This window comes from Peromyscus leucopus, chromosome 2 (genome assembly GCF_004664715.2).
Source record: "Peromyscus leucopus breed LL Stock chromosome 2, UCI_PerLeu_2.1, whole genome shotgun sequence".
NCBI classification, from domain to species: domain Eukaryota; kingdom Metazoa; phylum Chordata; class Mammalia; order Rodentia; family Cricetidae; genus Peromyscus; species Peromyscus leucopus.
This window is the reverse complement of record NC_051064.1, coordinates 71,634,452-71,659,993: the sequence shown is the minus strand read 5'-3', so window position 1 is coordinate 71,659,993 and position 25,542 is coordinate 71,634,452. Positions and strand designations below refer to the sequence as shown.

General features: G+C 41.8%; 1 protein-coding gene across 1 annotated transcript; it reads left to right on the top strand.

Annotated features, from left to right (window-relative positions):
- The first annotated feature begins 1,106 nt into the window (after window positions 1–1,106).
- Window positions 1,107–24,111, top strand: Rnf20 (ring finger protein 20). The gene is made up of 20 exons (XM_028861231.2): window positions 1,107–1,194; window positions 2,053–2,207; window positions 6,453–6,620; window positions 6,735–6,882; window positions 7,168–7,350; window positions 10,156–10,274; window positions 11,737–11,883; window positions 12,795–12,872; window positions 13,046–13,165; window positions 15,728–15,907; window positions 16,784–16,919; window positions 17,259–17,380; window positions 17,498–17,868; window positions 18,948–19,065; window positions 20,234–20,383; window positions 20,791–21,003; window positions 21,622–21,747; window positions 21,894–22,034; window positions 22,665–22,766; window positions 23,055–24,111. Exons 2-20 carry the CDS (start codon window positions 2,079–2,081, stop codon window positions 23,229–23,231), a joined length of 2,928 nt encoding a protein of 975 aa, XP_028717064.1. The 5' UTR covers window positions 1,107–1,194; window positions 2,053–2,078; the 3' UTR covers window positions 23,232–24,111.
- Window positions 24,112–25,542: the final 1,431 nt, after the last annotated feature.

Sequence of the window (25,542 nt, the reverse complement as noted above, 5' to 3'; positions counted from 1 at the left end):
TCCATAGGATGGAAACTGTTTGGGAGAAGGGTGTCTTTTTACCCTACAAGGGGCTCAAGTCCTCCAGGTGAGTTTAGTGTGCAGGTAGTGCCAAACAGAGCCCCCCAATTAGGTATGTGGTTATTTATTTATTTTGGTTTTTCCGAGAGAGGGTTTTTCTGTGTAGTCCTGGCTGTCCTGGAACTCGCCCTGTAGACCAGTCTAGCCTTGAACTCACACAGATCCGCTTGCTTCTGCCCGCTGAGGGATTAAAAGCGTGTGCCACCACAGTCCCGCTAAATTCCTCTTAAGGAAATCGTACAAGACCAGAAATCGGTCAAATCCCTTGGTTTTCCTGCAGAACTCTTGATCGCCTTAAAAAAAAAAAAAAAAAAAAGTTGTTCCAGGCGTCTGCGCTTGCCCGTCTGGAGACTGACAGGACCGTCGGCTAATGGGCAGTTTGGACGAGTTATGATCGACCCAGTAACAGAGAACATAACAAAACGCCTTCCATCAGTGATGATAACGGGATTCTAAGGCACAGAGCAACACGCTAACAAAGGGCGCAGGCTCTCGGACCGGCGTGGAAGACGCTGATGGCTTCAGGTCTTAAACCGAGACCAGTTCCCGCCCCTCCGAGACCGCTCTGCGCCCTCCTAACGTCACTTCCGCCAGGCGGCCTCCTACGCGTCACTTCCGCCCGCTCCTTCGCGTAGTGGAACGGGCGAAGTTGAAGCAACTTCCTTTTCTTTTTCCCTACTTCCTCTCCTTGCCTCCGCCTCCGGGAAGCTCATTCCCCTTCACCGCAGGTCTGAAGTGAGGGATGGGATTCCCACACCGGCCTACGTGAATAACGGCTGGGAGCCGCGCGTCCCGCGGCGTGAGCAGCGGGAGCCCAGGTTCGCCCTGGGGTCGGGTTGTGATGGCGGGGAATCCCTCCGGCGGACTCCCGGGTCCCCTCTTGCAGGCCCGTAGCTAGCCACGCCGAAGCTGCGTTCGTTGGCCGCTTTCCAGTCAAGTTGGGGCTCCCTGCTCAGCCCTCGTCTCCTCTCTTTCCAGGCGAGGTCCGACTCGGATTGCTGCTTGCCATCGATGCCGCCTTGTCCTGGAGCTTGAATCGGAAGCCAGCCGGGTGTAGTTTCGTGATGGCCGGATTTCTCGCCAAAGGACTCTAGCATCCATTCCACCTCCTTGGAGCCTCGGAACCGGAGTCCGGTAGGGGATACTAAAAGTGTACCTCGTTTGTGCAGATGAAGAAACGGGAATTGTTGGCAAATGCGGTCTCTTAAGGCAACCCGGCTTCCCAAACGAAGCGCTGGCATGCTCACCTAGGTCTGACATTTTTGGAGCTACGAAGAGAGCCTTTTATTAAAAGGAACTGTAAAGAGCACGCTTGCATAGTGGTGCATAGTGTTTATCTGACATTATGATAAACTATTTTTATGATTATGTCATCTGTCCGTTACAGTTAAGTCTAGCAAGCATATTGTTATTCTTGGTTTAGGAAACAGGTTCAGAGATAACTGACTTGTATAGGATTCATGATTTCGCTAACATTCCCCACATCTCTTTCAGCTCTTGAGTCTCCGAACACTTTAACGTTAACTTCTGTCATAAATAAACTGTCTTTCTCTTTATTTTTGTGTCTCAGGAAGTGGAGTCCTAAAATTTATTCAGTCCCTTCATTCTTTGACTATTATTTTTATTTATTTATTTTTTTGAGACAAGATTTCTCTGTGTAACTTTGGAACTCACTGTGTAGCCCAGGCTAGCCTCGAACTCACTGAGATTCGCCTGCCTCTGCCTCCCGAGTGCTGGGATTAAAGGCGTGCGCCACCACCACCACCCCCCCCCCCCCACCACCACCACCGCCCGCTTCATTTCTTATTAACATCTTATGTAGAAATCTGCAATCCTGTCAGTTTAGCTCCCATTTCTCACAGATCCCGCCCCACTGGTTATAGGATTTGTGCTTCTAGATGTGGAATAAATTGCTAGTTTTTATACATAGGTACTCTACATTGTTGCTTACTTTGCATGTCTTAGTTCATATTTTTTGTTTTTTCCATTCAGGAAAGTGACTCCCAGCTTATGCCGAGATGTCGGGGATTGGAAATAAAAGAGCTGCTGGAGAGCCAGGCACATCTGTGCCTCCAGAGAAAAAGGCAGCTGTTGAAGATCCAGGAACCACAGTGGAAACAATTAAGCTCGGGGGTGTCTCTTCAACGGTATGAGAAACCATGCTGTGAAAGTGTGCTTAGCTTCTGTCAGTTGTAACCTGAAAGTGAAAAATTATGGAAGCTTTTTGAATTAAGGGGGAGGCATTAGAAAAGAAGAAAAGAATAGGTGAAATGATGTGATCAGTTTCTGAAGTGAGGTGTATTGATGTTTCATCTGTATTTGCAAGGTGTTTCTCTGTGTTCTTTTGAGAGTCTGGTGGCTAATATCGTCTTTGTTATAGTTCGTTTGCATTTTTCATTTACTGAAAATTTAGTGCCATGTTCTGAGAGGCACTCTAGCAAAGAGAGTACTGGTGCTGAATGAGAGTCAGATCAGCAACCTAGGGAGTGCTCTCAGCCTTGTCTCTAAGCTGCATGGCCTGTGTTATTTGCCCTGTGCCCGTGTTTGTTTGTGAAATGAATCTGCAGTGTCTGTGTGTGACAGGTTATGATGGAGACAAAGTGGGAGTCCCTGTAAAGAGTTAAAACATTGCTCTGAACATAGTAAGTATGCAAGAAGAGTGAGCTGTTAGATGTTACTGGGCTAGGTAATGCGATAGACAATAAAGTATTGTTTCTTTTATGGCTAGTAGTATCTTTAGGCATCAGAAGCTTAGAGTTTGATGTAGATAAGATTCTGTATTTGGCTTGGTCAAGGGAATATAGTGTGCAGACACTTTCCATTTGTATTTCTTGTGCATATTGATGCTGAGGTTCAGAGAAGTTGATTTTGTTTTTCAGTCAGAATAAGATCTTGCTTAGTAAATTATTAATGAAGTGTCATTTAGGGAGCTGCCCTGGGTTCTAGTACTCCATCCTGCTGCCAGAAGGTGGTTTTGTCTTAGCAGCATTTATTTGTGCACCCTGCATGCATTTATGTCATTCTCCAGCACCTGCTATTTGCTGGTCGCTATGCTTTACAGACCGTAGACTGTAGTTTCCAGAGTGGTACTGACAAACAAATAGGTTGATGATGGAAGGAAAGCAGAACACACATCCCTGCTTGGACTTCAGCCAGAGGGCAACAAGGAGACCCAGGAAGCTCCTGTGGAAGCGCGGATTATCACGTGTGCACCTAGCAGAATTGTTTCTCTTGTTCTTTCTTACTCCCCCACCTCTACCCCTGACAGCCTCACCTTTCCTGTCTCTTCTGAGGGTAATAACTCCTTTTATGCACTTTTAAAGTTTTTATAGTGAGCCAGCTGAGGGTTCGAGGCAGGAAAAGTGAGAATCTAATGTCCCTCTGAGTTGTGAACTCTTGCAGTATGAATGGAGCTGTCCACTCCAGTTGTTTTAACCCTGGCTCCTGACAAAACAGCACAGAAATATTTGCTCCAAACAGAAGGGCATTGGAGTTGTCCAAATGAGAGATCACTGTGAACTGGATTGAGGAGGCAGCATAGACGGAATTCCTGACAGACTGGATGCAGCACATGAAATGGAAGATCCGTGTAGGATTGGGGGAGTAAGGCTTTTCTTACTGGGCAAGAGAAGAACATGGGAGGAGTATGTTCAGGAGCTGTGGAGAGTGAATTAGCTTGTTTTGGTTTTGAACATTAAGGTATCTTTTAGAAATAGGGAGTTGAGTGTAGTAACTTATAACTTAGACCATGGAGACAAGTCTGATTTGGAGGAGACGCAAATGAAGAATGTTTTGATTGGAGTGAAGGGAGACATTGCATTCAGCACCAGGTAGTTGACTGGAGACTGAAGACCTATGCTGAGATCGTGGTGAGGCCGATCGCAGTGAGCTTAAGAACATGAGAGGAATTAGGGAGACTGGGTGGAGGTAGCGCTTTGGAAGGTGTTTGGTCACAAGGTCAAACAAGCTACAGGTGGCAAAAACACGTTTCTCCATAGAGGCACACGGATAACAACAGCTGAAGTAAACTGGCTTCTATGTGCTACGTCTGGAAGGAACATGAGAACACATTCCAAGAACGATTCTGTGTTTTGAAGAAACTGAGGTGACAAGACCTCCTGTCTTGTTTCTTGGAGTTTTCTCTCAAGCACTCAGAATTCTCACACAACTCCATTCTTGGACTGTGTTCCGACATGTTACTAATAGTACAAATAAACTGGCACGGGGAGCTCCTAGTCACTACCCTGACACACCAAGCCTTTTAACTGAAAGGGAAGACGGGAAATAGAAATTTCTTCAAACAGTTCTGGCTTTAAAATCTCAATTTCATCAATTTTTCCATAAAGCAAGATTGTTAGCCTTTTAGCTGATTTTTTTTGCAGAGCAGCCTGCTCTCATCATCAAGTAGTTTACTCTGCTTCTTTTTGAAAAACTTAACCTTTGTTTGTTTGTTTGTTTGTTTGTTTGTTTTAGACAGGGTTTCTCCGTGCAATAGCCCCAGCTGTGCTGAGACTAGCTCTCTACACCAGGCTAGATTCACCTCCGAGTGAGGGCTGGGGTTAAAGGCGTGTGCTGCCACCGCCCGGCTGATAAACTTTAACTTTTGTGTAAGAAGAAAAACAAAAAAAGCACAAGTGTCAGCCTTTCCACCTGCTGTTTCATTACCTGTGATTATTTTCCTCACACTGTATTTCCCAGCTTCTCCAAGGACAGAAACTAGAGAAATTCGAAAGATACTAAGGCCTGGGAAGTTGCGGATGGACGAGAGGGTCTTTCTTTGTAGTCTAGGCTGACCTTGAACTCTAGCTCCTCCTGCCTCAGCCTTTTATGTCTGTACCACTGTGCCTACCTTGGAGAATGATGTTGCTGAAAGGAGCCTGAGTAGAAGTTGAAGTCTTCAGAATGTGTGCATATTGCTGGAGATATAGGTCAATGGTATGGTATTGCCTTACGTGGTCATGCCTGGCCTACATGAGCCCTTTTCTCAAAATGAGAAAGAAAGAAAAAAAAAAAGTGCATAGGTTGGTGAGTTGAATGGGTCAGAAAGTTGGGGGACTTAATAGTTGCCTGTTTAGTAACTTATATTTCTTACTAAATAAGGAACAAAGCCATCTCTGTAGTATGGTGTGAAAGGGGGGCTCCAGAGAATTTGACACTGCTTTAATGGAGAATGGATGCTCACTTGTTAATATTAGAAATTCATTTTGTAAAGTCACCAGTTTTCTTGGTTTATGGGGTTTCTGTAGAAATCTTGTTATATGGAGTACAGGGACAGAATAATCATATATCTGAATTAATTTAGGTTGAGATTTGTTCATGAAGATAGAATAATGGATTAAGGATATAGAGAATGGTAGACAGTGTTCGAAGGATTATATTATGGTATATGAGCAAAGTAGGAAGTAATGGAAATGAGACAGAGTGGAAGAAAGTTAGTTCCAAAATTCTGGAGCTCTAAATGAGGTAAAAGGCCTTTTTGTAGGGACATGAGATACCTGGAAAGACATGTTTTATTCAGGAAATGGGAAACTGGAATGGAGCAGAGTTCTGGCTGATTCCTACAATGTAGGTTTTGGAATAAAAGGTATCCTTGAAACCCAGTGGTGGAGACAGTCATTTGACATTAAAGAGTTCAAAATACTGACAAACTGAGTGCTGGAGGATTAGATGGTTCATCTATACCAATGTTTAAGTCACCTTATAACATGGGTAGGTATTGGACTAGAGAACATCCTAAGTGCCAGATCTTGAGTGAATGAAGATTGGTGCCTAGGAGATTGAAGATAGTGTCTATAAATTAGTGAACTAGCTGTGTGGTAGAGCCTCAACGTTGTGTTACTTTGTGGAGATTTATATTAATAAAACAGTGAGATGGTAGCTTGAGAGTCTACCATAATTGCTGTTTCCTTCCATGATCTTATATACCTGTTCCTTTATTCTTCTGCTCCCACTTCTTACCTAATTGCTAGTTGTAAGATTTCTTTGTGTATGTGTGTATCTGGGTGTATGCGTGTTTATATGGGGCCAAATGATCTTCCTCAGTTGCTGTTGACCTTGGTTTCTAGACAAGTTCTCTTACTTGGTCTGGAACTCACCAATTAGGCTAGGCTGGCTGGCCAGCTATCCTCAGGTATCCACCTATCTCTTCCTTCCCTGTGCTGGGATTACAGCATGTGCCACCATGCTTGGCTTTCTTAGAAGTAGGCCCTAGGGATCAAACTTACGTGCTCATGCTTGTGTGACAAGCCCTTAACCAGCTGAGCTATGTTTTTAGTCCTAGTAAAGATTTGTTTATTTATAGAAAATATCTAATGAACTACTGTGAGCTTGTTGAGTTTAAAGCTCGTTTGTCTAATTTCTTTGTGGCGACTAATTCTGGTTTCCTGGGGCAGGAGGAGTTAGACATTCGAACACTGCAATCCAAAAATCGTAAGCTAGCAGAAATGCTAGATCAGAGACAGGCCATTGAAGATGAACTTCGGGAACACATTGAAAAACTGGAGCGACGCCAGGCTACGGACGATGCCTCACTGTTGATTGTAAACCGGTACTGGAGCCAGGTAGCCACTTTGTATGTTTACCCAGATTCATAGCAGCATTTTCGTTCTTAGTGCTTGCTTAGTCTCCCAACCCTTGCCCCTTTCTTTTCTGTTAACTGTACATATTCTTCCTAGTTCGATGAAAACATCCGTATCATCCTCAAACGTTATGATCTGGACCAAGGTTTGGGAGACCTCCTCACAGAAAGGAAAGCCCTGGTTGTCCCAGAACCAGAGCCTGACTCTGATAGCAATCAGGAGCGCAAAGATGACCGTGAGAGAGGCAAGTGTTGGCGAGGAATCTGTCATTGCATTCGTTACCTGGCTGCTGTTTGAGCTTTGCTGTGAGGCTCGCCAGTTGAGGGGGACGGTGGATTTTATTCTTTCTAGCTTTATAATTTGGGAGCTTCTTTTTCTCTCCCTGTGTCTTTGGGGGGGATTCTGTAACTTGCATTAGTTACATAAGTTTTTGAAGTTGAACTTTGCTTTGAGGCTGTCCATTTGAAGGAAAATTTGATATTTCCAGATTTATAATTTTGGGGGCTTCTTTCTCTCCCCATGTTCTCAGGGGAAGGGCAAGAGCCAGCTTTCTCTTTCCTTGCTACCTTGGCCAGCAGTTCCAGTGAAGAGATGGAGTCACAGCTTCAGGAGCGCGTGGAGTCCTCCCGCCGTGCTGTGTCCCAGATTGTGACTGTATATGATAAATTGCAAGAAAAGGTGGAGCTCTTGTCTCGGAAACTGAACAGCGGAGGTGAGGAGAGAAACTGGAGACTGGGAGGCTGGGGAGGGGAAAAACTCAGTTCTGTGAGGCTAATGGTGCAGCTCAGCGGTAGAATGTGGCTAGCTACGCATTAGGTCCTGGCTTCTATTCTCAGCACCAAAAAGCAGAAATGAAGAGGCTCAATTTCATTAAATTCCATGGAGTTTTAAACCTCGTGAATCTCAATGTAATTAGCATGACATGCTAACTTTTTATAAGTAGCAGAATTAATTTTGACTGTTCTGACTTCAAAAGGTGAGTTTTAATGTATTCTTTTATTGTTGATGTTCTTAAAGAGAGTTAGATGAGATAGTGAAGTATGACTCCTGTGTTTGAAGAGATAGAATAGGAAACCAATGGGTGGAAAAGTCTTAAAATAAAATTACCATTTGGAAGAATACTATTACTGAGTTTTAATATAGAACTTATGTTCCTACAGTGTAGAAAGTGTACTAAAATGATTAAAGGTCTTTAGTCATTTGTGACAGATCTCTTTCTCAAATGCAGATAAAATACCTTGATTTTAAGTTTTCAATAATAGCCATGGTCTGTTTATTTCATCTTTTAAAAAAAGATGTATTGTGTGTATGTATATGGTAGGTTGTTATATACATGTGAGTGTGAGTAACTGAGGAGACCAGAAGAGGGCATTAGATTCCCCTGAACCTGGAAGTAACAGGTGATTGTGAGCTGTCTGATGTGGATTACTGGGAACTGAACTGGGGTTCTCTGCAAGAGCAGTGCACCCTCTTAACCACTGAGGCATCTCTCCAGTCCTCTGGTTGTAGTATATTAACTGCCCTGATTATCATCAAGATATTTAACCTTGTCTCTAAAATAAATTAGTTAGGTATAACATGGTTTATTCATTGGGTGAGCAAGTAAAATAAATTATTCTATAGTTTCATTTTTAAGGAAGTTTTTAAGTTTTGCTTCTTTTTTGGTTATATAGTAATTGATAAGCTTGTTCATTTGTATTTTATTATTAATTAGGATACTGCAGTGGGAAGTGAATGGGTGTGACTACTCTTTCCGATTACTATAAAACTTCTGTTTCCCTTGGCTCTAATTGAGAACCTAGAGGGTATTGTTAAATCATAGTAATGTGGGGAATATACCATGTACAGAGGCTATGTTGATGTTAAATTTGATGTTTTAAGTGGATGTCAAGTACATTATTTGCTCTATTTGTGAAGGGACTAAACTGAGTAGTATATCAAACAGTACTAAGAAATATTTTGGAATTCTGGGTCTACAAGATTGCTTAGTGTTGAAGGCGCTTGCATGCAGGCCTGCCAGCCAGAGTTCAATTTTTTGATCCCACATGGTGGCAGGAGACACTAGTTCTTGTGAGTTGTCCTTTGGCCTCCACATGCACGTGCCTGTACACATAGGACAGACACATGCGCACACAGAGAAAAAAATTTGATAATGTATTTTAAGATTGGGTTTAAGTTTTTTTTTTAAAAAAACATTTTATTATAAATTCTAAATAGCTAACCTGTTTGTGACCCAGAGGAAATTTGTGTTGATTAAAAGGTAAAGATATATATGGTATGAATTATAGTTCTGAGTATTAACTTTTTTGAAAGTTCATTTTCATCCATAGGTTTGGTTGTTGTTTAAAGGAGTTAGATTTATGGCTTATTTACTAATTTACTAAGCACTCACTGGGTTTTTATTGAATTTTAGGACCTATCATCAGAATTTATGATATGGAAAGAATGAAAATTTAGGCGCTAGTACTTAATTCAGGTTGACTCAGAGTCACCATTTATGTACTTACTTTGCCATGCCCATGGAGATTCTTAATTAGTAAGCTTGGGATGGATCTCAGAATTGTCTGTCTTAAGAGTTCCACAAGTGATTTCCTATATGGAAACTGGGAACCCTCAACTTGACTGGCCTGTTCTATATGGTTTAGAGAGCAATGGCCTCAGATAGTGTAGGAACACATTCTCTTTAATTTCAAAGGATAATGTATGTCCTAAGAATAATTGTTGTATTTCTAACACTTAGATTGAGCTGTAATAGTTGTGAATCTAATTTTAAACACATGAATTGGAATAATGAATTGTAGAGATGTAAATTGTATATTTGTAAATAATATGTACATTAAATCCTGAGACTAATTGATTCCATTTGTAGTGCTTTAGCTTGAACTGTAATAGTTGTGACTAATATTAAACACTTGAGTTCAGCATGTGTTTAATATTAAAGTTGTAACTTGTGCATTTATAAATATTCTGTACATTTTTTATTTTGAGCTTCAGAGTTACACTTAACATGATATTGTGGTAAATGACTCCTGTGTTTTATCTTTGTTCCTCATGATTTCATATGTGATTATTTGAAGATAAAAATTCTGCTTCCTGTTTCCTCATCCCAATAGATGCTTCATGTTGGTTTTAGCTAATAATAGGAATTTGTGATTGCCTTAAAAAATAAAATTATATTGCTTTAATTTTGACACTGCTTAGAAATCTTGTCTATTCTAAATTCTAAAGAGTCCATTTTTGGTGGTGGAAATTGTATCTGAATAAAATTATATAGCCTTCATTTATTTGCTCAAGGCATTTGTCTTAACAGAAAGAGATGAGGGTAGGTGATGGTTGCAGGTTGACTCATTTACTTAACCAGTTAACTGTCTGTGAGCTAAGCTAATAAACACTAAGTTACTTTCTGACGTTCTGAGGACAGTGAGGTGAGCTGGCAGGTCAGTGGTTTGGTGCAGTTTGGACAGTTTTGAAGCTTAGCCTATCAATGCTAAACTAAAGTACAGTCCTTTCTCCTCAGATAACCTGATAGTGGAGGAAGCAGTGCAGGAGCTGAACTCTTTCCTTGCGCAAGAGAATGTGAGGCTCCAGGAGCTGACAGACCTCCTTCAGGAGAAGCATCACACCATGTCTCAGGAGGTACTTGACCAGAACGGAGTGACAGCCATTCTTAGTAGCTCTGGCTGACATCAAGTCAGAATTAGGAGAACTTTGAGAGTCACTTTATTTTAGAAAGCATACTTTGATATTGAAGAGAGTGTGAGGCAATAATAGTCAACACTGAGAGATCAAAGTCTGTGGAAAGGTTAAAGGAAGAAAATAATTAAATATTTCTCATGCCTCCGCTTAATAGTTTGGGATCTTCATTATTGGGAAGAAATGTCACAACACAACAAAAATTGTAAATCCCTAAATAATTCACTGCCCTAAATATAAAAGACTGTGAACAGTGGTACTGAGGAATAGCTAGGTGAAAGTTCAGCAGGGAGTAGGGTAAGGGAACTCATCTGCATTGGTGATGCCATAGGAACTTGGAATGTGAGTTTTCACTCCAGACTAGGCCACAAATAGTTCCATGACTAACACATATCAGACAAAAAAAACCTAAAGGTATATACAGAGTAATGGGAATGTGGGGCAGTTTTGTAATCAAGATGCTGAGTAGCACTAGCTGGTTGATAGCTCCTTAACAGAATTGGTCTTGGGGAGATGGCTCAGTGGATACAGAACTTGACATGCAAAGTTGAGCTCTCCAGAATCTATATAAAGCTGAATGTAGTAGTATAGGTCCCTAATCCCAATACTCCACTCTCTAAGGTGAAATGGGAGGTGGAGACTGGAGATGCCTACAAGTGACATATGACGGGAAATTGGAAGGCAAGGACTTATATCTGAGGTTGTTCATCTCCACATAACAAGCTATGGCACACGTATGCCTGGACATGCACGCGAACACATACATGCTTACACTCACATACAACCTGATTGTAAACTGCTGAAGAGTCAGCTTAAAAACACTAGAAATTTCCATTTTGTTCTACGAGAATTATCACTTCTGGATATGTAGAGAGAGAAAGTAAGAGATGGTATTGATTTGAATTCATATTTTTTTTTCTAAAACATTTGATACCGGATGTTTTCTTTTTTTTTGGTTTTTCGAGACATGGTTTCTCTGCGTAGTTTTGCGCCTTTCCTGGAGCTCACTTGGTAGCCCAGGCTGGCCTCGAACTCACAGAGATCCGCCTGGCTCTGCCTCCCGAGTGCTGGGATTAAAGGCGTGCGCCACCACCGCCCAGCCTTTTTTTTTTTTTTTTTAAATCCTCATTTTCTGATGGATTTGTGGTCTGTCTAGGGAAATGATGTTTTTCATGGGATTTCAAGAGATTACTAGCCTTGTCTTTGTGTGAAAGTTCTTAGCAGTTGTTTGTTTTTGTGATTGTAGCAGTGTCACAACTCTTTACCTGAATCTATGACTTTATTTTTATACTTGGATAATTTTTTTTCTAAAATTGTGTATGCAAGGGCTAGTTTTGTGGAATTTGGAACTTTTTTGACTTGATCTTTTTGTTGTTGTTTCTGAATGCCTGTCTTTGGGACGTAGTTCTGTAAGCTGCAGGCTAAAGTAGAGACAGCTGAGTCAAGAGTGTCTGTCTTGGAGTCCATGATTGATGACCTGCAGTGGGACATTGACAAAATCCGAAAGAGAGAACAGCGGCTCAACCGACATTTGGCTGAAGTCTTAGAACGGGTCAGTGCTGTTTTATAAAGGCTTTTAAAATTATTTACGAATGTATTTTTATTTATGTATGTGCATGTGTGTGAGAGAGAAAGGGAATATATTCCATATGTGTGCAGGTGATTGTGGAGGCCAGAAGAGGGCAGTGGGTCCCCCGGAGCTGGTGTTACATGGGCTTGAGTCTGCAAGTGTGGATGCAGGGAGCTTCCCAGCTGGGCTTCTCTGCAAGAGCACAAGAGTCTTTAGCTGCTCAGCCATTATCTCTCCAGCCTCTGACTTTTTCCCCCACAAGATAATAGTCTTTCTTTTTTTCTTTGAGACTTTTATACATGTATACAATATTTTTTGATCCTATCCATCCTCCATCCAATTCTAGAACCCCTTTCCATAGGCTCCCTTCCAAACTTCATTTTTTGAAAATAACCCACTGAGCCCTATTAGGACTGCTATATGCTCATGGGTGGGCAACACACCAGGGGCTGCATCCCCAGAGAAAAATGACTTTCCTTCCCTTAGCCGCTGTCACGTGCCAGTAGCGCTTCAGCTTAGGGTAAGGCAACCTCTTTCCCCTTCAATGCTAGTATATTGGTTAGTTTGATCTTGTGCTGACAGCCATAGCTGCTGTGAGTTCATGAGTACAACCCTGACATGTCCAGGAGACATTGTTTCACAGTAGTCCTCCCTTCCTTCTAGCCTTTAATAATCTTCCCTGAGTGCTGAGTGTGTGTGTGTGTGTGTGTGTGTGTGTGTGTGTGTGTGTGTGCTGTCCTATTTTTGGCTGAGCACTTGATTGTCACTTGTTCTCAGTACTTTGAGCAGTTGTATGTCTGTAGTAACTAGCATCCACTGCAAACACAATCTTTTTTTTGAGGACTTATCTTTCCCATGCACCTGAAGTTTTCTGGTCTCTCTGTTCTCTGTAGGTGAATTCAAAAGGCTATAAGGTATATGGAGCGGGGAGCAGTCTCTATGGAGGAACAATCACCATCAATGCCCGGAAGGTAGAGTCTGCCCAACCTGGTACATGGTGTTTCATTGGGAACAGGCCTTGTGCCTAGGTACTGGGATTGGTTCCCAGGCAGGAGTGGAACAGTGAACATGGGAAGCATGAAGTGGGATGTCTGAGGAGTCCTTTCTCCTCGTTCTCATCTGCTGTTTTCCTGATCCTTTCCAGTTTGAGGAAATGAATGCAGAGCTTGAGGAGAACAAAGAGTTAGCTCAGAACCGACATTGTGAGCTGGAGAAACTTCGCCAAGACTTTGAAGAGGTCACTACACAGAATGAAAAGTTGAAGGTAGGAGGCCTAGCTCTGAAGGGTGAGAGCGAACAAATGCTTTGTTCATCAGCATGTGAACCTGCATACTTTATGAGGGACAAGAAGAATATGGACAAAATGCAGCCTCTTCCAGGATACAGCTCAACAAATTAGGTGTAGCGAAGTATACCTTAACATGGCAAAGGCCATTTGTGACCTGCCCACTGCTTACATGCCCTGTGAAGAATTTTAAGGTTTAGGATGTCCATTCTTGCCTTTCTGGTCAGTATCATCCAGATTGGAAAGATTGGAGAGGAAGAAGTACAGCTGTCTCTGTCTACAGGTATGGTGTTCTTACACACATGCAGGTGTGATGTTCTTACACACATGCAGGTGTGATGATCTTACACACATGCAGGTGTGATGTTCTTACACACATGCAGGTGTGATGATCTTACACACATGCAGGTGTGATGATCTTACACACATGCAGGTGTGATGTTCTTACACACATGCAGGTGTGATGTTCTTACACACATGCAGGTGTGATGATCTTACACACATGCAGGTGTGATGATCTTACATACATGCAGGTGTGATGTTCTTACACACATGCAGGTGTGATGTTCTTACACACAGAGACTGTAGAGACCCTTGAGAACTAGAAATGAGTTCAGTAAAGTTGCAGACTGTAAAATCACTAACAGACTTTATGGAAATCATCTCATTTTATAGTAGCATTAAAAATAGTACATTTAACCAAAGATGAGTGAACAAAGAAAATGTATAGATGTACAATGGAATGGAATGTTATTCAGCCTTGAAGAAGGAAATTTAGTCATTTGAGGTAGCATTGATAAACCTGGGGACATGCTAAGTGAAATAAGGCAGACAGAGACAGACAAATATAGATAGAAATTTCTCCAGTCCTCCTTTGCCCAGCAGTTCAGACAAATCTCTCCTGCCCTCAGTCCCACAGCCACTTATAAAATAATCACTCAGGTGCTTAATATTAATTACAAACTGTATAGCCCATGGCTCAAGCTTCTTGCTAGCTAGCTCTTATAACTTAACTCAACCCTTTTCTATTAATCTATGTATTGTCACGTGTTTTGTGGCTTTTCTATTAATCTATGTATTGCCACATGTTTTGTGGCTTTACCTTTGTGCTATTACATGTTTCTCCTTGGTCAGTGGTCTGGCCTCTCTTCCCCTCTCCTTTCTTCTCCACTATCTCTTGGATTTTCCTGCCTGGCTCCATCCTGCCCTGCCATAGGCTAATGCAGCTTTATTTATTATCCAACGGGAGCCACACGTATTCACAACATACAGAAAGATACCCCATAGCAGATAAATGCTGCTTGAAATATATGGATGCTAAGAAAGTGGATCTCTTAAGAAGCAGAAAATAGAATGTTGGTAATTGGAGAGGATCTTAGAGAGGTACTGATTAATGGTCCCAAGTTTCAGTTGCAGCTTGGGTAAACACTGGAGGCCTCACCTCCAAATGGTGACTGGAATTTGATAATTCTGTATCTTGTACTTAAAATATGCTTGGAAAGCTGATCTTAAATGTTTTCAGTATACAAAGAGCTAACAAATGGTAACTGGCAGATTAATGGTAGTTATTTTACATAGAGCTTGTATAAAAGAATACCATGTTGTATATCCTAACTATGTGCAGTTCTAAATATTCCTAGTAAAACCAGGGAGACGTGCCTGCAGCTCTTGTTTGTGTGCTGTGTACTCACTTGCTTTTGTACACATTGTCTGTACAAGTCTTGTTCTGAAACAGACTTAGAGTAATCAGTAATGGTTCATAGACTAAATCAAGGTCTGTTGACCTAGAATTTGTTGAAAAAATGAGCAGTAGAGTTATCAGGGTGAGTAGGGTAAAAATGAGTGTTTATAAGATAAATGGCAGGAAAATGTGCATGCTGTGTGGGAGTGTTGGTCACATGGTGTTTGTTGCCAGAGAAGGGTCACCGATTTGGCTCCTCAGTTTCCTGTAAATGCAGGGTTAGTAATCCATTGGTGTTCATTCCTGCCTATTAGAATTTTCCCTTGCAGAGTCTTTAGGAGAACAAATTCTTCTGGAAGTCTTCCTTGTCCTTCTTTCATCCATAGCCTGTCATTTATAGTTTATTTCTTGATTAATAAATAATAAAGATATTTGAACTGAAAGTAAAAACCTCATTAAAAGTCTTGGGAAATTAAAACAAATGATTGCTGAGGAAAAGCATGACCTTTTTACTGCCAATCAGAAATATTTTCTGTGACAGTTAAAAAGAACAGCTAGTAACTGGGGTCTTCAGCTGTGTTTTAGAACAGATGTGCTGGTCAGGTCAGTTTCATGCAACCCTTTTAGCAGCTCTTCTAGCTTCTTTGGATTGGGATTTAAACAATGTGAAACACATATCAAAATAGTCCTGGGTAACCTAGTTTATGCAGGGACTGAGTTTTACCCAAAAGTGGTAGTATAGACATCATAATGGTCTGAGTAATTGCTTCAAGTGTATGGGGCATCAGTGAGTTTAAGATATTTTCCCATTGTAACTTGAGCAACAATTCTGACTTACCTTTCCCTTGGACTTTCCTAAGGTGGAGCTGAGGAGTGCGGTGGAGGAAGTGGTTAAGGAGACCCCGGAATATCGCTGCATGCAGTCACAGTTCTCTGTCCTGTACAATGAGAGTCTGCAGTTGAAAGCCCACTTGGATGAGGCTCGGACTCTGCTTCATGGCACCCGGGGAACTCACCAACGCCAGGTCGAGCTCATTGAGGTAACAGTGAGCTTTTCTTTGTTGTAGTGGTGGGTATGAGACCCAGCACACTACCACTGAGCCAGCCATTCCCTCTCCTACTTTGTTTTCTCTATGTGGTTGCCCACCTAAGAAATTTTGTGGTTTTACTCCCATGTATAATTAAAATCCTACTCATCCAGTGGGTGTATAAGACAACAGAATTCTTGCTCTCGTGGAGCTTACAGTCCATTGGGAGAGTGGGGCTCATTAGGTTGCAGCACGATTCAGTGGTATTTATCTAAAGATGTAATAATGGAGGAGACAGAACATCTGATTTGACTATGAAGTCTTCCTGAGGAGAAGTGGATGATAAAGATCAAAAGTGTGTTGGTAGCTGGAAGTAGAAGTGTGCCCTGTGACCAGCCTTCAGGAAACTGTGGCTACAGCTCATACATGTGGGGAGAACAGATGGACATTGTGCCTTTGTGGCATTTCATGCACATTTAGGTAAATTATTGTGGAGGTAGAACTTTGATTTTTATGTTCAACTTGTGCCTTCTCTAATCCTTAAGGTAACGTTTAAAGTAGTTGGAGTTTTCATATATGTTGGCTAAATAAATTAAATTAGTTTATATTTACTTCTAGACAGTTTGTGGTTAGTTCTCCATCTGAATTCTAAACTCAGAGCTAGATGCCATGTCCTTTCAGTGCCATTTCTTTCAGGGTTCTGCCAGGTTCTGAAGCCATGTTTCTAAATTACATCTGGTGTTTTGCAAGTATCAACATGGAGATTTTCAGAGTTAGCATTCTTTTCTTAGCAGTTTTTTTTTTCCCCTTTATCTTTTTAGATTGTTACAGATTGAATATAGGAGACAGAGTAAAGTTATATGAATTTTTTTGGCTCTTTATCTGCAGCGAGATGAGGTTAGTCTGCATAAGAAGCTGAGAACTGAAGTAATCCAGCTGGAGGATACCTTGGCCCAGGTCCGCAAAGAGTATGAAATGCTGAGGATAGAGTTTGAGCAAACCCTTGCTGCCAATGAACAAGCAGGTAAAATCACTCTTGCTCTACCTGTGTTCTGTCTGTTATAAATTCTTTCTTTGAAATAAAACAGGAGTTGGTTTTTTTTTTTTTTTGGATTTGTTAATTCTAACTTAAACTCAGAAGATCTGAACGAAGTACCTGGAATCAAATCCTGTAATTCATTTTGACCCAAAGCCTGGGTGTTTGTTTTAATTCACTCAAGCAATTTGATTTTCATCTTCTGAGAAAGAGCATTTTGTTTGTACCTCTCCTTGCTGTTCAGAAGTTCCTGTTTTGTTCTGAGCTTTCTCTCCTTGAGCCTTTGCCCTTGTCAAGGCTCTTCATATTGCTGCTGTGTTTTTTCAGGTCCCATAAACCGGGAGATGCGGCATCTCATTAGCAGCCTCCAGAATCACAACCACCAGCTGAAGGGGGAGGTCCTGAGGTATAAGCGGAAACTGAGAGAGGCACAGTCCGACCTGAACAAGGTATCCGGGAACCGTGGAATAAGCATTGTTTGCCATGGTGATGGTGAGGGTGTTAGGAGTGAGGGAAGCAATCTGCTCCACAGAGCTGAGGTGTGTCTTCCTTGCTTTGTCTCCTAGACGCGGCTGCGCAGTGGCAGTGCCCTCCTGCAGTCTCAGTCTAGTACTGAGGACCCCAAGGATGAACCCACAGAGCTAAAGCAAGATTCTGAGGACCTGTCCACTCATCCTTCAGCATCAAAGGCATCTCAGGAGGAGGCCAGTGAAGTTAAGTCCAAACGAGATGAAGAAGAGAGAGAACGAGAAAGGAGGGAGAAAGAAAGAGAGCGAGAACGAGAACGAGAAAAGGAAAAGGAGAGAGAACGAGAGAAACAGAAACTGAAAGAGTCAGAAAAAGAGAGAGATTCTGCTAAGGATAAAGAAAAAGGGAAGCATGAAGATGGGAGGAAAAAAGAAGCAGATGTTATCAAGCAGCTGAAGATTGAACTCAAGTAAGCGACTTTGTTGTGATTCAGAGCCCGAACCTGAGAGTGAACTGTTTGCTTTAGGGTGTATGGCTCACCAGTCATTGCATAGTATTTTAGCTGTAGCTTAGTGTACAATTAATATGGTCTTGACTTTCAATCAGATATGTAGCCAGGTGGCCTACCTGGCTATTGTACAGTGTTGCTGAGTGGTTAGGAGCCAGTGAGCTCCTGGTTGAGGCCTTTACTTCTCATGAGTTCATATTAAGAAAACAGATACTACATTGAAGTAGCACACCAGAGAATACTGGAAATTGACTACTGCTTTTAGGTTTGAGTAATTTGCTGGCATCACTTGCATTTTAAATTATCCTACATCTCTAATTTATTTGCAGGTGATTGGTTTGAAGGTATACCAGCCTCAAACCAAGAGTTCCTTAGGCAGTTTCCTCCTACAGGATCCAGACAGAAGGATAGATTTAACTCAGTACAGCATTATCTTTGTCCTGACATAACATATTGTCTCATTTCCTACTGCATAAACAATAATGTCTGGTGGAACTGGCTTTTCTGACTCTATTTTTCATGGTTTATACTTTGAATTTAAGTGTTCGCTGTGCTTAAAGTACTTGAGCTCACATGTCGTTAAGCTTAAGAATTTAGTAAGAGATGAAGTGTTAGTCTCCAGCTGATGTTTACAACTGTCATTGCCAATCCTGAGACTAGCAGTTTATTTTAAACTTTCAAAATTTCCTTGTTTTTGATTTTTTTTAAGTACACTCATTTCCCCCTATAAAAAAAATCATCCTAGTGATTTGACTAAATACACCCCAGATCTGTCTACTAACTCTCAGTTTCTGAGTGGCACCACTAAAATGTGCCTGTGTCAGAAGTTATACTTACTGTATAACTTTATGTTGCAGAATTGAAGAGAGAAGTGATTCATATGTATGGGCTTCTTTTCTGTTGCAGAAGTCTGTTGGTCACTTATGAAAATAATAGAGACTAGAAAACTTTGTGAAATGTCGTGTTGCATCCCAGTGCTCTTGCCCTGATGTCCTTTGTTCTTTCCCTGTTGTTCCTTTCCCTCCACCACCCTGTCGTAGGAAAGCACAAGAGAGCCAGAAGGAGATGAAACTGCTGCTGGATATGTATCGCTCTGCCCCCAAGGAGCAGAGAGACAAAGTGCAGCTAATGGCAGCTGAGAAGAAGTCGAAGGCTGAGGTAACGGAGACTTCTGTCACCTGTCATCCTGGTGACAGTCTTCCTCTGTGGGGTTGTCCTTTGTGCTTTCATCTTTAACGCTAGTGTTCAACTTAGCAACTTTGTCCCCCTTGTCAAAGACTGTCTGTGGGTGTGATAGCGCACGCCTTTAATCCCAGCACTCAGGAGGCAAAAGCAGGCTGGCCTCTGAGTTTGAGTTTGAGGCCAGCCTGGTCTATGGAGGGAATTCCAGGACAGCTGGGGTTACACAGAGAGACCCTGTCTCAAAAAAGCAAAATACAAAAACAACAGAACAAACAAAAAGACTCTCTGAAGTCAGGTTTTTAAAATTCTCTGCTAGGTAATAAAATATGTCAGAATTACAAGAACTTGGAGTAGGTTTTTAAAATTTTCCTTGGTTGGTCCTGAGAAATTATTACCACTTTATCTTTGTTATTACTATAGTAGTTCTCTTTTTCTAGTTGCATTTGAGAGGGATTATTCCTTTTAATTATTTTTTATTATTTTGTGTGTAAGGGTGTTTTCCTTGCCTTGTCTGTGCATCACATGTGTGCCTGATAATCAGTGGAGGGCTGAAGAGGGCACCTAGAATTGGAGTTATAGATGGTTGTGAGTTGCCATGCAGTGCTGAGAATTGAACGTGGGTTCTCAGGAAAATCAACCAGTGTTTTTAACCACTCAGCCATCCCATCAGCCCGAGAGGAATGTTTTTTTTTTTGTGTGTTTGTTTGTTTTTGGCTTTCTGAGACAGGGTCTCTCTGTGAAACCCTGGCTATCCTAGAACTCGTGATATAGGCCAGGGTTGGCTTCAAACTCTCAGGGATCCACCTGACTCTTCCTCCTGAGTGCTAGAATTAAAGATGTAGACTGTCATGTCCATCCCAAGAGAAATGTTTTTATTCTTGAAAATTTGAGGAGAAGACAGTTTGAACACCTCCAAAGAAAAGTATGTGTAATGGGCAAAGCCTCTGCCTGTAGATGTATAACATGCAGGAATGATGTTGAGTGGTGTGCTGAACTGAGTTATTCTCAGTTTATCTTTTATCCTGTTGCACAATTATGTACTGCTTGTTTATGTGGGGCTTCCATGTGTGCATAATGTTGATAGAGTTTTGGAAGTGTTTGATGGCTTCTCTTAGTTTCTTACGTGATCCTTTTCCTCCTGTAGTTGGAGGATCTCAGGCAAAGACTCAAGGATTTGGAGGATAAAGAGAAGAAAGAGAACAAGAAAATGGCTGATGAGGATGCCTTGAGGAAGATCCGGGCAGTGGAGGAGCAGATTGAATACCTACAGAAGAAGCTAGCCATGGCCAAGCAGGTGGGCATGCCTTTGTTAACATTTGAAGTAGAAATCTGAAAGGTAAGTTACTGCCAGGGAAGTTTGACTTTAATCCTACTTCTCTTTGTTGTTCATAATTTCTATCAGTGTCTTTGTTATTACATTGAAATTCTTGTCTGTCATCCTTCCCTTATTTTGTTTTGTATATCTGACAGCAGAGAATTTATCTTTACCTTCAGTGGACTAGCTGTTGTTTCAGACATTATTTTCTGAGGACCTGTCTTTCTCTGATGACTGGGACCGAGGGATATAGTGATTAGAAAAGAAAAGGTTTTATACTTTATGATCATGGACATAAAACTAATGCAGGTGAATAGAGGGAAGGTCTACTTTCCTCTGCTCATCCTTTGGCATTGTCAAATTTGCTAATTACTCCCTCATTTTAGGAGGAAGAAGCACTCCTCTCTGAGATGGATGTCACAGGACAGGCCTTTGAGGACATGCAGGAGCAGAACATCCGTTTGATGCAGCAGTTGCGGGAGAAGGACGATGCAAACTTCAAGCTAATGTCAGAGCGAATCAAGTCCAATCAGATCCATAAGTTGCTTAAAGAGGAAAAGGAGGAGTTGGCTGACCAGGTGTTGACACTGAAGACACAGGTAAGGGCTGAATGGAGTTCTTTGTTCTGTTGAGGTAGGGAGCTTCTTGCAGTAAGACACCCACAGAACTGATCGTCACGCTTCTTTTCTTTGTGTGATAGAAATGCTGCACGTTAAAATGTGTGCTAGAGTCTCACCTGATGTTTTCTTCTGACCTGGTTGCTTCTGATGTTGGTGTGGGAGTTTGTGAGTGAGAGGCCAGAAGTGGATGTGTGATTTTATTTTTTACCTGTTGGGATTGTTTGACTCTACTTTGTGGATTAATTTCAAGAAAAAGTCTAATTCAGAACCTCTAGCTGTTCTGAAAGAAATGGAGTTAAATTTGGTTTGAGTCAAGTGCTTATATTCTGGTTAGAGTGGCCATGTTTTGAGGATTAGTATAGCTACAGAAGATGAATATCCTTAAATATAATCTATTCTTGGCAATTTAGGTTCCCAAACTCTGAATAATCGTAAATTATTTTATATGAAAAGTTGAAGCCTTCCGTAATCATAATCTTGGATATATTTTGAAAAGTTCATGGGAAAAGTCAATTTTTGAGGATATGTGGGTAAACAACATAACTAAATTTATTTTCCTACCTGCTTACATTAAAATATGATTTTTCTCCTCCACAGGTGGATGCCCAGTTACAGGTGGTAAGGAAACTGGAAGAGAAGGAGCACCTGCTTCAGAGTAATATTGGCACCGGGGAGAAGGAGCTAGGCCTTAGGACTCAGGCCTTGGAGATGAATAAGCGTAAGGTATGCTGGCCTCTGTAACCTGCCATGACGGGTGGGCTTTGGGGACAAGTGAGCAGAAGCTGTCTGGAGTGTTTAAGTTCACTCTGGATGTCATTTCCCTCCCTGGAAGAAGGAAGGATAAGATGATGTTTCTGCATTCCATGTAGGCCATGGAGGCAGCCCAGCTTGCAGACGACCTCAAGGCACAGCTAGAGCTGGCTCAGAAGAAGCTGCATGACTTTCAGGATGAAATCGTGGAGAACAGTGTCACCAAAGAAAAGGACTTGTTCAATTTCAAACGAGCACAGGCAAGAGCAGTTGTCTTTGATTGTATTTACCTTTTCAGTGCTTTCTGAGGGCTGCAGTGAGTGGTGTACACCATGAACTGCTGGACTGAAGGGCCTGTGGGGACTGGCATTGTCTGCTTCATGCCATGTTCCTTAGTTGTGAAACAAATAGCTGCGGAATCTGTAAAGTGGTGAACTGTTAAGTAGGAATACAATTTCAGTTGAAGGTTAAAATCACACTGCTGTTCTTCTTCTCTTTTTTCTCATGCCAGCTATTTCTTATGACGGCTCCTGTCCTTTTCCATAGGTCTGTAAGTGATTCAATCCAGGTCTACCCTCACCATAAAATCAGTTAGTTACCACAAACTGAGGTGGCCTGCTCTCTGGAGTTCAGGTTGTGTTCTCACCTGACCTAGATTGCTCTCATTGGTGCAGTTCTAAGTTGGGGATAGGATTAAGGTTGCCTGTTCTGAAACAAAAGTATCTTGTCAACAGGCATTTACAGGTTCCTATGTTCCTAAAGATAATTGGACATGAAAGGACAGGAAGTTCTTTGTTTCTGCAATAGAAAGGTCAAGATGGAGAAATGACTTCTGTCAAAAAACGGCAGGTCTGGGAAATATGTCTACTGTGTTTACTGTCTTGCTGCAGGAGGACATATCTAGGCTTCGAAGGAAGCTGGAGACCACCAAGAAACCAGACAATGTGCCCAAGTGTGATGAGATTCTGATGGAGGAGATAAAGGACTACAAGGTTAGAAAAACTGACTGGGTCGTATCTGTGTTTGTCAGGGCCTGAACTGGCCTACTAATGTACAGAGACAGTAGATACTGACTTTAAGCAAAGGCAGCAGTGGTCTACTGGAGCACTGAGAGAGGAGTCACTGACCTTCATACGAAGGCAAGCAGAGAGTGGTTTATTTTTGTAGGGGAAAGTGATGCTCTTTTCCTAGAGCTCAGCAGTCTTGTTGATTTGCTTATCTATCATAGGCATTTGAGTCATAAGCTTTATGGTTCCTCAGACTCTGATTTTCATTTTTAGGCACGGCTGACCTGCCCCTGCTGTAACATGCGGAAAAAGGATGCAGTGCTGACCAAGTGTTTCCATGTTTTCTGCTTTGAGTGCGTGAAGACTCGCTATGACACCCGCCAGCGCAAGTGTCCCAAATGTAATGCTGCTTTTGGTGCCAATGATTTCCATCGCATCTACATTGGCTGATCACAGTCAAGACAGAGGAGCTGGCTAGGCAAGCACTTACTCATTAATCACCAGGCCTCTACCTCTTCTCGCCTTGACAGTTGGCCAACTCCCTTGCTCCTCGGACTTGTCCACACTCTGCTCTACAGTACCGGGAGAAAGAACATTAGAGAAAAAGACCTCCAGTCTTGGGTTTTAGAAAGAAATAGACGCCACTGTTGTTTGTCTTCCCATCAGCCTTGTTTGTGTACGCTCAGATTTTTCAGCGTTTTCCTCTTGGGCCTCTCCTATTAACTTGGATTGCCCATTCCTCCTGAAGAAGTCAGGTTGATAGTTTTGACGTTGAGGAGAGAATACAGGTAGAGTGAACGTATGCTATTATGCAGGAGAAAGCTTTTAGAAATAAGCTTTCTTTGGGCCCAGACTTGTTGATTTGGGTAGTAAACCTTTTCTTAACTTAGGTTATAAAATGGTATAATTGTGATAGTCTCCTGGAAAGTTTGAAGCCTTAATGAAATTATATCCAGGATAATTCAATCCATTTCCCACTTCTACCAAAGTGACTTCTAGGGTCACTTGGATTTCTTGCTAAGGTTATTTATGTTTTAAGAATTCAGATACTTAATAGTTTTTTAATTTCTTAAGGCCATAATAATATCAAACATGACAAAACTATGTTTTTTACTGAAATCAGATTTAGAACTGAAGAAGCATCTGGAATGAGATTGTGAAGAGATCTGGGTAGTCTGGGAATGCAGGGAGGTGTTGGTGAGCTATGAATTACTCTCATCTGTCTCTCCAGAGGGATTGCATGATCCCTATTTTCCAGAAGATTCTCAGTAATGTTTCTGTAGGATTTTAATACATTCTACATACTTCAATTAAAGCAGGATTCAATTTATTTTTGTGTTTGTGTTTTTTTTTTGTTGTTGTTGTTATGAATAGTTGATTTTATTATACCTGCTATTCCAAAACTAAAATTTTAAGATAGAGTCTCCTGCAGTGTAACCCAGGCTGGCTTCAAATCACTACATTACCCTTTTCTTAGCCTTGCTGGAGCTAAGATTGGGGATGTGTGCCACCATGCCCCAGTGAAATGGATTCTTTTGAACAGAATTAATAAAATTAATAGAGTGGCTGTGTTGCCAATATTTAGTTTTTTGATCAATTGAGGTAGTTTTCTCCCTTCCCAGTTGTTTTGAGTCCATACTGACTACTTAAAAGGAAGAGTATTATTTAATCTTCAGCGCAGTGGCTGTGCCTTAATCTACTGCTGTTTCAGCCAGCTGTTGTGACTCTACAGTTACCAGTGGCATGGCTGCTCAGGCCACTGTCTGGCGGGAATTCTGTTCCCATGGGCACCTGCTCTGTCGCTGCTGCTAAAGATAGCTTTAACTAAATATCATTCTATTTATAAATAAGACTCAAGATTCAAAGTCTAGTATGGGAGCCCGTTCTTGGGGTTCCTCGTGGCTTTACCCAGCAGGTCCGCATAGAGGATGATTAGGACCATGGGCCTGAGTGCAGGTGTCTGAGATGGTCTGCACTTGGCTGTGCTGGGGGGAGGAGGTCTTTTGCTCCACCCCTTGGCGTCTCTATAAAAACCCTGGGGCAGAGACAGGCGGGGCCCGTTGGAATAGGTTCCAGGCCCTTTCCAGGCTATCCTTTATTTTCTGTCTGTTTCTCTCCAAAATATTCTCCGCAATAAATCCTTCTATTTAATATTTCCTGCTGCTTGCACTCAAGAAAACTCTGGGGAGCTGTGGGGTTGGTGGGTAAATGCCCCACAGTCTAGGGTGAAAACCTGCTACCTCAGAGAGGCTGAGTAGCAACTAGCTAACCTCTCCTTGTTGGCATCTCCCAAAAGGGCCCATCCTTCCACTCAGCAAAAAACAAAAGTTGTACCACTCAAAACCCCTCCCTACTGCTTCTGGTGCATCTTTCTATCTCTTTAGATGCCCTCTGATGCTCTATGATTACTTTCTGTCAACTAGTTGTTAACACAGCCTCCTGACCCAAGGTTAATTTTATTTAATTAGTACAAATGCTAACTCAGGGTTCACGGTGTGATTGAATGTCCTCCAACAGGAGAAACTACTTAGGTCTCCAGTTCACTATGGAGATAAGTAGTTTCCCTGGTGGGCTTTGGGTGAGAACTTTGAGTTTTTTAGAAATTAGCAGAGCAGAAGTTTTCTCTGCCTGATAAAGGGTTTATATAAAGTGGTTCCCTTCTGGTCAGTACCTGGCCTAGATAATGCTCAAGGGCATGTTCCCTGTCTGTCCTCACCAGCTGTCATCATTGGGCCTTGTGATGAATCCCACCATTATGTGA